Source organism: Choristoneura fumiferana, chromosome 19, assembly GCF_025370935.1.
Source record: "Choristoneura fumiferana chromosome 19, NRCan_CFum_1, whole genome shotgun sequence".
NCBI lineage: Eukaryota > Metazoa > Arthropoda > Insecta > Lepidoptera > Tortricidae > Choristoneura > Choristoneura fumiferana.
Window position 1 is genome coordinate 7,481,196 of NC_133490.1, and position 12,757 is coordinate 7,493,952.

At 36.6% G+C, this 12,757-nt stretch overlaps 1 protein-coding gene across 1 annotated transcript in view; it reads right to left on the bottom strand.

The window, feature by feature from the left end:
- LOC141438611 (growth/differentiation factor 8-like) overlaps positions 1-9,551 on the bottom strand; it is a gene marked incomplete at its 5' end in the record, with an annotated part of 45,316 nt that extends 35,765 nt beyond the window's left edge. Inside the window, one exon of the mRNA XM_074102478.1 lies at positions 9,506-9,551. Coding sequence (XP_073958579.1) covers positions 9,506-9,551 — 46 coding nt within the window. The remainder of the gene's footprint in view (positions 1-9,505) is intronic.
- Between the last annotated feature and the right edge of the window lie 3,206 nt (positions 9,552-12,757).

The following is a 12,757-nucleotide window of genomic DNA, read 5'->3' on the forward strand; positions in this document are numbered from 1 at the left end:
TGTTCTTAGTTAAGCGTTCCGCGGTGGCGGCGAACTCGTTGCGTGTTCTTAGTTAAAGCGTTCCGCGGTGGCGCGGAACTCGTTGCGTGTCTTAGTTAAAGCGTCCCGCGGTGGCGGCGAACTCGTTTGCGTGTTCTTAGTTAAAGCGTTCCGCGGTGGCGGCGAACTTGTTGCGTGTTCTTAGTTAAATGGTCCCAGCCAAACAATATAGATTTACAAAAAATATATATTTATAATACTTACTATTTGTCGCACACAACAAGTAGGTATTGCCAACATTCAGAAACTCCATATTTTTGTGCATTGCGCAGGATTTACTTCATAATGGCCGTTGATTATGTATACTATTACCGATTAGTATGGCGTATTCAGACCAATATATTTTAGGAAAGAGATGTCACATCAGTGTAAAAAAAATGGTGGGTGTCGCTGACTCACAAGTGTCAAAAAAAGTTTGAAATATTTGACATCAAAAATGACCAAGTAAATGCTGACCTAGAGACGTCTTGTGTTTTGCGAATTTATTAAGAGAACTTCGTCATTAACAACATACGTTAATCACAAAAGAAACGGACCAGTAGTTTTCAAGATATTTAGAAAAATAAAAAAACTTTCAAAGTGACATTGCAAGGAAACTGACAGTAATTATGAGATAAAACTAATAATGTCATTGGCTAATAACGTCAGAGGCATATCGCCACTACTTTAAAAAAAACTCGTACCTCAAAATAGATCAATTTTTTCTGAGTAAACTTTATGAAACATTATATCAAGGTTCAATTTTGTTGACATAATGATTTAGATACGAGATTTTTTTCAAAGCAGTGTGACGATATTTTTGTTCCCTTACACGGGTATAGCCTTTGTAGAGAACTCTCGGTGCGTGAGTCCGAAGTCGCACTTCACTTAGTGTTTTTTTTTAAAAACATCAGCATGCCGAGATGACTAAAATTATTTGTTGAAACAGTGAAATTGAAAACAAAACAATGTGCTTTTCCTTGTAAGTTTGATGTAGGTACCATCAACCAAACAAGTGGTCTATCAATTTTTAAACAAGTTCCTATCCAAAGAATATGTCGCTAAAGTCGAACTTTCAAGTAGACAGGCACGTCTATTGGCATTATTGTTTTGTGACATGCAAAACGATTATCACTTTAGGGTGGTAAGACCACATATTTGCCTGATGTACTGTAGGAACTAGGCTGTACACTGCTGGCAGGTGGTAAAAACTGACCACTTGGCAGGTTAGATTGACAGCGGGTATTACATGCCGGAGCGCAGATTGCTCCCGATAGCCTAAGCGGCTGGTGCTATGCTATGTAAACGTATTTTTAAGTCTGAAATAAATCCAAATGATTGAAGAAGTTGTTTATTTTGAACTGAGTTTAAAGTCACGCGCGTTGATCCCCAGTACCTAAGCTCTTACTAGTTACAGTCCCCAAAGTGGTGGAGTTAGGCGCGGTCGGTGTACTTTTTATGTTTTAGCTATCGCTTCAGAGGACGACGGAGTACCGCAGCGATTCCAGCGGTCTATGGACATTGTTAAGAAAAGACGAGCTTTGATGACAAAAAAAGCGCATGAAAAGTGAAGCAATTTGGTAAATGTATCGATTTTTGAGGAAGCAACTGTGAGTTATTTTATTTTTTCCTCTATCCCTGTGTTTAATAGAATTTGCGGGCAGATAAAAGTTTATTACGGAGAAGAAAGAAGATGGCGGAAAAATTCGCAGGATATTCGGATGTGGACGATTTTATCCACCAGTTTGAAACTATTGCGATCATAAAGAATTGGTCCGCAGATCAGAAGCGAGTAGCGATCGCACTCTACTTAGAAGGGCCTGCGTTGTCCTGGTACAAGGCCAATTTCACGACGTTGGAGTCGTATGATTTAATAAAGAAGGGATTAGTAAACAATTCCCGTCGCAAGAAGACTATGCCCAGTCTTTTTATTATAGAAAGCAGGAGCCGAAAGAACCGCTACTATCATTTTATTATGAACTAGAAAGATTAGCTTTAAAAGCAGGAATCACTGAAGACGGCAGATTTATCAAGCATTTTATTAAGTCTATTAATTCGCAATGGCAATTACATTTAGCGTCTAGATTGTTCGCGTCAAAGGAGGAGCTAAGAAAAACGATTCTGCAATTGTGTGATGTATTTAATACAGAATTACACATGAAAACACATAAAGTAGAACTGCCGATTAATATTACAAAAGATTATCAACACTCGTGGGAGCAAGGAGATGCTCCACCTCTTCGATTCACGCCGCGTTCGGAGTATGATACGTCCCAAACGCCGCCAACAATGGTATTTCCGCAAGAAATACACCAGCAGGGAACATCACGTGCGCCATATGGAAGGTATAATTTGAGGCCGCGGCAGCTACAGCCGGTGCCGCAGCAGCGTCAAGGGTATCAAGGAAAATACTGATGGTTTCCAAATCAATACGATTTTTTCAAGTGAATTTCCCGACGTTTGTACTGTGGAGAAAAATAGTCTGAACGCGTTTGTGCCCATAGAGCTCAATGGCAGGATTTGCAAGGCCCTCGTAGATAGTGGTGCCAATGTGTCACTGATATCTGTTTCCCTTGCAGAGGAAATAAACTTAAAATATGAGCACAAGCTCAGTGATCCTTTGCGCGTAGCAGGAGGCTCCATGATTCAGCCTATAGGAATTGTAAATACATATATTTTGATAGATAATTATTATTGTAGAATTAGACTGTTAGTAATTAATGATGGCACAAATTTTTGCATTCTAGGGCAAGATTTTTTGACTGCAAATAATGCAATGATTGATTTTAGTAGTCATACTTTGACTTTGAATAAAAAATTCCGTGTCAATTTTATTCGAAAATTGAGTGACACGAAAGACTTTTCATTATTGACTGAAAAGGTTTGTGCAAATCAAGTTGCCATGAAAGAGGTTGAGTGCGAGCAAATTAACTCCTTGACCGTGGAAAGTAAAGTGCGATCAGTAAAAAAATTGTTAGGGTTCCGTGCTTTAAATTGTTTTGCTTTAGGTTCGAGTGAAGGAAGGTTGGAGGAGTCGAAGTCAAATTGGGAAAGCTTCGAGGATCGATAAAAAGATGGACAAAATTGATGGCGAAAAAGGCGAGTTGAGCTCGAAGCCTGAAAGGGTACGAAAGTCGGAAAATTTGCAGATGGGTTCGGCAGGTCTGATGAAGGAGCGAGAGGAACCTTCTGGTTGTTATGTAAGAGTGGCAATGCGACGACGTGAGAACGGAAACGGACCTGATAGATTCCATAGAAAAGGTAATAAAAGTCACGTCATTGTCTAATTTATGTTAATAAAAAGTTTTTCCCACAGCAAGGATCGCTAAATGAACGAAACATAAAATTTAAAAACGTTCATTTAGGAGTGAAAGGGACGGAAAGTGATGGCTGTCTCAAGCCGAATGAACTTTGTGGTTTGACTGAAAACTTTTTAAAAGTTCACCCGAGAAGTTCTGTGTCGACGGTTAGAAAAAAATTGACACGACCAATGATTGACAATGTCATTCAAATGTAAACATTGTAAATTTATTTTTTGCGATTGAATTTTATAATTATAGGTAATTGAATTAAAAGTTTTTTGAGTAGGTAGGAAATTAATGATATAATGAATTTATATGACTAATGCGTGTTGTAATATTACTATGTGACTAATATATGTTTTTTTGTGTGTTTTCATATTGGGAGATCAATTAATTAAATGCAGAAATGAGATGGCAATCTGCAGCAGCCATGCAGTGGCTGATGAAAACTGATGGCAGCTCCCAGCTGCTCTTGTCAAAAGTGATGTCTGACGACATCGCTGGAAAAAACAGATAACTTTTATTTACATAGTGAACTTAATATAATTGTTTACATATTCAACTTCACGAATATGAGATTGCCTGTTCATACATCTCCCAATGTGAACTGTAATCATATATGATGTGAATTTCTATATATAAAGAATGAGTAGTTTTTTAGTCTATCTCAGCATGTGGGAGTACTTCATACCTTCATGTGTTCAATATGCCCAGAAATATGTGGTGTTAATTGATGGTGTATATAATGTTTGATTTTCTGTGCCTTTCAATAGTTTTCAAGCAACAGAAGTTCACACAGCCAACTGGGATCGCCGATGAAGCTTGCCCAGGGGTCCACACTTGGATCCATGGCTGTGAAATAATAAAAAGATGGAAACCCAGCGGCTATTGCTGTCGTTGTGGAACGGCAACTCCGCTAGGGGGTGCTGAGGCCTTCATCACCTGATGAAGGATGATGGGCATGGAAGCAAGAATGACGTGCGGGTTGCACAGGCAATGTCACGCGTCTTTAGTAGCTAGGCTTTTTACTGAAAAGGCGCCGTACCTTTTGTTTCGGGTTTTTTGGCGGCGAAGCCCATCCTTGATTGAAATTTTGAAATAATATAAACTATTTATGATTGTAATAACATAGACTAGAATTTCATGAAAAGGATGTGACTAGTCTTTAGCAAAGACCCTTTTCTGTCTGTAATGTCCCCGTTAGGTAGGGCCGTAGAATAGGTCCCCACCTCTGTGAGGAAGGAGGGATATGTAGGAACTAGGCTGTACACTGCTGGCAGGTGGTAAAACTGACCACTTGGCAGGTTAGATTGACAGCGGGTATTACATGCCGGAGCGCAGATTGCTCCGATAGCCTAAGCGGCTGGTGCTATGCTATGTAAACGTATTTTTAAGTTCTGAAATAAATCCAAATGATTGAAGAAGTTGTTTATTTTGAACTGAGTTTAAAGTCACGCGCGTTGATCCCAGTACCTAAGCTCTTTACCCTAGTTACAGTCCCCAGACCTACTTCCTACTATTCTGAATTTTTACAAACTTTTCCATCCAACAGTTTAGATTTTAGAGGGGGACGCTCGATTTTAATGAAAATTTGCACTTTAAAGTTCAATATTTCACAAAAAGATCACAGAATCGAAAAATAGTCATGGCAACCTATCCAACGATACCGCACACTATGAGGTAAGTCGAGAAAACAAAATAACCCGCACTATACGTCTATGGGAGGTACACTAAAAAATTTTATTTTTATATTTTTACGACTTTGTCGGCGTAACTGATATGTATATTCATGCAAAATTACAGCTTTCTAGTACTAACGGTCTCTGAGCATAGCCGCGGACGAACAGACAGACAGACAGACAGACGGACAGACATGGCGAAACTATAATCAATATTTATAGGGTTCCGTAGTCAACTAGGATCCCTAAAAATTAAATTAATAGTAATCATATTTTTTTAAGTCGCAGAAAACAATTAGCTTAAGTTAAGCGAGTAGAATCGAAAAATGGATTTAAAGCTAAATTTGGTCAAGAGTCTCTGTATTTTCAATACAGTAATGTAACCAGAACTTCAATAAAGATTTGATTTTTCTGAGTACGCCAGTTAAATTAAAAGGAATGCAGGCAATTTTAACCATTAAAGTATAGTTTATATCAATACCACTCGGGTCAAAATCAGGTAAGAACCGGCTTCAGTTCACTCAACGCTCATGATTGCATTTAATTCAAGGGTAAGGCGTGTGAATCGCGTGTATGATTTTAAAAGTCTAACATTAACAGGATGGGTAGTTTCTAGGGTAAAAATACCTATATTATTCTATTTACTTCGTTAGTTCGATTATCAAAAAATATTGAACATTTTTCTTTTCCCAATAAAATAAAAAATGACAAAGAAGCGCGTCAAAAGTCGTGAGTGGGACTGTGACGTTATGGCGTGCTTAAAAATGTCACACGGTGTGACTTCACATGGAACTTTAAGAGCTTTTATACCTGCTGAGCTGGTAACGTTGCATTTTTGTCAGTTTTCCTCGATTATTCCATAAAAAATTAATGAAAATTAAAAATGTGGAGTCTTACTTAATACATAAGTTAATGTGTCTACTCCAATAATTATTCGTGATAGAGTTTTATATTCTTTAAAAATGAATTAATGTTTAATAACGGTTTTTAAAGAAAATAAAAGTAACGAAGAAAACGAGAAAAGCTAACAAAAATGCAAGGTTCCAGCTCAGCAGGTACAAACGCTCTTAACGAACTGACTATTATTTTTTTATTTTTTTGATGACCAAAGAAAATATTTGTCCAATACTTTCTGAAAATGTTACTGGCGTACTAGGTCATTAGTACTTTTAGAGCATTAGGGGCTGTTTCACCATGCATGATTAGTGTTAAGTGACGGTTAAATGTCATGCCGTCTCTATTGTTTTGTTCGAATTCACATTTAACCGTCACTTAACACTAATCCAGCCCCTTAGCCTATTTTCCAAAATTTTAGTCTCCTAATCCTACTAATGAACAAGTGAACAAGAGAGCGAAGCGTTTTGGAAAAAATGCTTTCGTCTAACCGACTATCTGTTCTACCAACCAAAAACTAATTCACGTGAAATTTTGTGAGTAGGTATGTTCGATAACTTTATTATGATTTATTTGTAGATATTCACTTTTGGAAAATTTCGAAAATGGCGGAGTCATCGGGGTTTAAAAAGTAAAAGACATATTCGCGAAATTCAGAGTGCTATTGGAAAATATTAGGTCGGTGAATTAAAAAAATCGTGAGCTTTGTTACTCTTTCACACTGAAATGACTGGACTGAATACGTAATGTACAAGCACAGAAGCTTCACTACCGTACAAAAGTGATGTCGCAAACGCTCGTCTTTAACGGAAATGAATACGAGTAAGCATGACAGGCGTCGCGATGGAATGAGATAAAGATGTGTGAATCTTACCTTTATCTCCTATTCTATGCCTCGGGTTACTCGCTCCCTTCGCAGGATAGGCCACGCCTGCGGGGTTCCAGTGCACCACCTCTGGCAGTGGTGACCTAGCAGTTTGACCTACGGCCTCACAAGCGGGGAATCGTGGGTTCAAATCCCGACGCGCACTCTAAGGTTTTCGAAATTCATGTGTAACATTACTTTTGAAAATTTTACAACGAGTTTAACGGTGAAGGAGAACATCGTAAGGAAACCTATGCAAACATGCGAAGTAATTCAATGGTGCTTGTGTGAATTTCCCAATCCGCCAGCGTGGGAACTATGGCTTATTCCCTCTCATTCTGAGAGGAGGCCTGTGCTCAGCAGTGAGACGTATATAGGCTGGTATGATGATGACGATGACTATGTTATCATTGTCGTTGCAGACTAAAACGTGGTCGAAACGTCCAGGTAATTTAAGCAATCAATAGTTTGTTATTAAGTCTCGATAAATATTAGTTATTTGTCAGTCCAAGGTCGAGGTAGTGGCAGGTGTTATCTGTACCTACTGTAAACTTTACCTAACAGGTCAAATGAAATTAATGTTATTTATTTAAGACACTAATTGTAAGCTACGGTACTTTCATTGTAGCATGGTGCGGGTGACAGCTGTCTATATCACAAGCCTAGATAGTCAAAGTGTCGAAACTTAAGTCGATAAAAGTAAATTAAATTAATCCATATTATTACGCAAATATTGGTACGAATATTAGTGAAATTCTAGGTTGGAATATTATTCGCCACTTAAGTAAGGAGTTTGCAAGAATATTCAATATTCGTTACTTACCAATTAATAAGTACCGATATACTTAACTCAAGGTCCATTAGGTCCCACTAAACGAGTCTCTGGTGTTACGTTACATGCATATTACGTTTCTTCACTTAATTTTGCTTTGAATTTAATTAGTTGATTATAAAAATCTGATGGCTTTAATTTATTTCGTATACATAGTTCTTTATGTTCAAATATTTTACGTCAGTCATATTCAGGCTACAACTGATATATACTTCCATTATATTTAGACCGCAGCAACTTTTTTTGAGTAAAACGAAACGTGCATCTAGTGTCACCCGCACCATGCTAGAATGAAAGCACTGTAGTGGCCTAAGTCCCATTTAGACCATTCAAAAACTTGCATACAAGTTGCATTCCATCGCAGACTATTGTGGGACAATGAATTCAGTTGATCAAACAAATACCGCAGTGTAGTGAAACTTGTATGCGAGTTCATAGGTACTACATAGTTCTACAGACTGAGCCAAGAATACCCAGTTTTGTGATTTTGGAAATTATTTCAATAAGTTTAAAGCTCTCATTTCATTGAAAATTTTGTACTCCACATTCGGCAGTTATTTTTGATTTGTACTTTATGAAGTACGCAAGGACCTCACCCGTTTTTAAACCCCGGCGCAAAAAGAGAGCTGTTATAAGTTTGACCGCTATGTGTGTCTGTCTGTCTGTGGCACCGTAGCTCTTAAACGGGTTTACCGATTTGAATGCGTTTTTTTTTAAATCAGGTTTTCTAGCGATGGTTCTTAGACATGTTTCAACAAAATCGGTTCAGCAGTTTTTGAGATATTGAACTTTGAAGTGACAAAGTCGGGGGTTTTCCAACTTTTTGTTGGTTTGGTTGGGTTATAATAAACACAAGTTCTGCTGATTTAAATAATTTAAAAACAAGAAGATATCCTTAAATTTGGCACGGGTCCGCTTCTAAGCATTCCAGAGGCTAAATAATTCTCATGCTTTTCTTTTTATACTAAATAATAACTAGGTCATGTTCTACTTTATCAAAATTTCGGATAGAGTAAAATTAAATAGACATACTCACACAAGGAAAACTAATCGGAATTAAAGGAATCCTTGCATTTATAAAATTAAAAGGAATAAAGGCTTTATGTAAGGTAAACGTCTAATGCCCAATATACGACACCCTTCTGTCACCTCTATTGCTAATGACATAAGATTTAAGATGCCAACTATTGGGACAGTGCCAAGCACTCGTACGTTTACCTTATATGGTAAAACTGAACTTCTAAGCGAATGAAAAGAACATTGAACGTTCATATTTAAGAAAAATCATGAAAGTGAGGAATATTTAAGTAAAATATAATACTCGTAGTTTTCGGTCTCCTGATTTTTTAATTAAGATATTTAAATTTTGACCTTTAGATGTATCCAAAAACACCATTCAGCCTACATTTATTTTTAATTTTATTGTCTTGAACCAATTATTTTCGTTTTTACTTAGCTACTACGACGTCCTATGTAGGTAGTAGCAAAGACTTCCGATAGCTTTTTTAACGAGCTTTTATAATGAGGTTTAATTATTTTTTTCCGCCGCTTTTTATTTAATTAATAGGACTTCGGTTTTGTTGCCTCTTAATTAATTGAAATATTTGAAAGGTATTTTGAATTTTTAGTTCGTTCTTTACCTACTTTATTGTCGATTACGTTTTTTATGACTTTATGGATTTGCTTCCAATTTAACTTTTCTTTTAGATTTAAATATTATTTTGATTCTATATTTCATAACTGAACTAATGGAAGGAACAACGATTAAAGGAAATAATTATTTGCAGTTATAATATACACAGATAGTTAAAGTTTAAAAAGCTGAATAGCTTTTTAATTTAAATGCATTATTTTTCTTAAACTCCCAAATTCGATAAAAAATCCTATGCTGCAATAAATTAAAAAAAAATCTCACCCCTCTTCCAACACTGGCCGCTTACAAACACACGACACTGCTCAACCAAAATCAAAAATGGTTACAAATTTCGAATCGAATGCCATGTTTGAAAAAAGAACGCGCGGCTTCACCCAACTGATGCGTTCAAGACAAGAGGCGAATTGAAACTGCGAACGAAAAAGCGTGGGTTCGCGTTAGCTACTAACCAAGGTTTGAATCATGTTCTCAGTATTCATTTCACACTGCAAAATGTACCTTAGCTCTATTTGTAAAAGATGCGTTTTGGTATTCAGCTTGAGCTGGATTTGTGACGTTTTGTAATGTTTCCAGTATTTAATTGTTGTTGTTAACATTTCAGCAGTAAGAGATTGGGTAGGTACAATGATCAAAATCGTTTTTTTTTTAAGTTTGGCATCGATGCGAAATTGGAAATACTATAGTTTTTTTTTCTTCGAGATATTTTAAGATTTGCTAGAGTGGGTTTGTACCATCTTATGAAATCCTATGAAAAATAGTAAATATCTTATATTTTTCTTAATAAAAAGTAAAACCCAAAAAGTAATTTAATTTACTGTTTGCTTGATAGTGTGGAAGATTTGGGTTGACCTCATAAATTGTGCACTTCTTATCCCTTTGTTTATATTTATCTGTCACTTTGACATTTGCATAAGCCAGACACAGATAAAACAAACGATGCTTGTAATTACAAATACTTTTTTAAATTAGAATTTCTTGAGAACCGAAATATCGCTAGATGGCTTTAGTATCGAGAGGATCTTTTGATTCTCGCTTATTATTAGCTAATTTAGTTTAACCAATCACAAATTTGAAACAAATGTCATCGTTCGAAGCACCAGAACCGAAGTAATGTTAGACGAAAAATAATTATGTCAGTCAAACAGTAGATATACGAAATAAATTTATACAAAATGAAAATCAGGTCATTTAAAATTAGACGAAACAAAATTATGGAAAGTATGTTGTCTACAAAATGACTTTCACTATACTGAAAATTAGGTAAAATGAGCCATTAGGTAAAGTAATATTAGTTTATCTAAAATTAGGCAAACTGAAAATAAATAGGCAAAAAGTTGTTAGGCAAAACAAGGTATAACCAAAAAAATACCTAGTAGGCAGTTACATTAGAAATTATAAGAGCAAGAAGAATGATTTTAAGTACATCTCACTAATCGAAAGTTTGTGTGTGCGTGTGTATGTTTGTTACTTCTTTGAGCCGAAACGGCTGGACGGATTTGCAGGAAACTTAGAACAGATGTAAAATAATTATACTTACCCTAATTTAACGCATAAGTTTCTTTTTATCCAGAAAGAAGCATGGTTCCCGTAGTGTAAGTATACTATTTTAAAGTAGCTAAGTAAATAATGAAACAAAGATTCTAATAGATGGCACTATGTGCATTTAAAAATATCTTTCGTCAATAAAATACTATTAATCAGTTTAACGCGAGCAAAGCCGCAGGCAAAAGCTAGTAATACATGTAGTACGACTAAATTATGCCAAAACCGATTTATTTTTTTTGCAAACACTACTCACAGGCTATCACTGTGAGACGTAATGACGCCAAGACACACACATACCATATCCAAAGAACACAATCAAATACCAACCTTAGTCACTAATAATAAAGCCGATTTCTACTTACACCGCGTAACTTACACTCACATCTATTCACGGAATGCGAAGCATGTCAGTCAGATTTGAACTTTGCGTTCTTGTGATAGGATAGGTTTTTGATCGCGTGCTATCCGAAGAAAGTTTGTATGTAACTTTGTTTGCGTGTTCGTATGTTTTGATAGGAGTCATACATACAATGTCCAGGAAACTTGGCAGGACGACAATGACCTTTGGGCGAATTGCGAATGTTGGATGATTGTCATCTTATGAATGACATTGGGCAGAGCAGGGACCCGCGAGAGGTGAATGGTTCGATCAAAATTATACGCAACCTGTTTATTAGTTTTGTAAACAACTTTTGCACTTTGTACAGGATGTTGTTAGTTTTCCGAAGTTATTAATGAACTAACGTTTTTCAATCAATTGTATAATTTGATAAGCAGCTTTAGTACCTAGTCATTAGTTGGTTCATAGTATGAACTTCATACGTCACAGTTCAGTACTAGGTATATAATAATACAAATTTTTTGGGGGGATCACGTTTTGGCCACTCATTTTGATGAGTCATCGTCATCAGCCGGAAGACGTCCACTGCTGAACAAAGGCCTCCCCCTTAGAACGCCACAATGAACGACAACTTGCATCCACCGGCTACCGGCAATTCTCACGGATGTCGTCAGTCCACCTGGTGGGAGGCCTGCCAACGCTTCGTCTTCCGTTTCCGTTTTTTAATTTAGTAAATAATAATAGGTACTAGTCCATATCATAAAAACAAAAGAACTAACTACTAAGAAACTAATACTAAAGTGTTATATAATACCTACTATACTAATATAACCCACAACTGCAGAACGAGTCAAATCGAGTTTTTACGAGATAATGCAATCGAATTGATAAATGGGTAAGTTTGAAAACAAACCGAACTGCATAAGGAAAAAACAACGCATTTATAAGTAGCTTTTGTTAACATTATCATGTTTGCAATGACCTTCAGCACGTGGTAACTGACTGCTCAAAACATTCAGTTCACCAAGAGAACGGGAAGATTTGAGTCTTGCAAAAACAATAGTTGAAAGTAACAGCCGAGGAGTTCTGAACCTATGGTTTCCTTAGGCCTTACTTGTATTGTCTATCGCGCGGGCTCTTGCCATCGCTTTCACCATCTCTTTCTGTCACCATCTTAAACCGTTAGATAGAAAGAAATGATGAATGCGTCCGCGCATTAGACACTACGGCCTGTCTGTTGTCTTTGTTGATTAAAAGCGATCGTATCCAAGAAATAAATGAAAGAGGTCGAAAATAGTAACGCTGGTCGGAGAGTTGAATGAGAAGACTAGACAAGAATTTTGCACTTCGTAGTATACAACTACCCTATAGCCCAGTGATGGGCAAGGTACGGCCCGCGGGCCAACTCCGGTACGTACCTACCTACCTATATGGCGCTCATAGTTATCATGAGTTAGTAATTCATAAAATTTTAGATCGATAAAATTTTAGATAGAATAGTTGTAAAAGATAATTAAGATTGGTTTTTTGGAATCTTTTTGTATTTTTTATTTCAATTCCAAATTTTTACTTTTACGGTCATCCCGTAAAACCGAAATTGAAAATACAAACTGAAATATAGATGCACA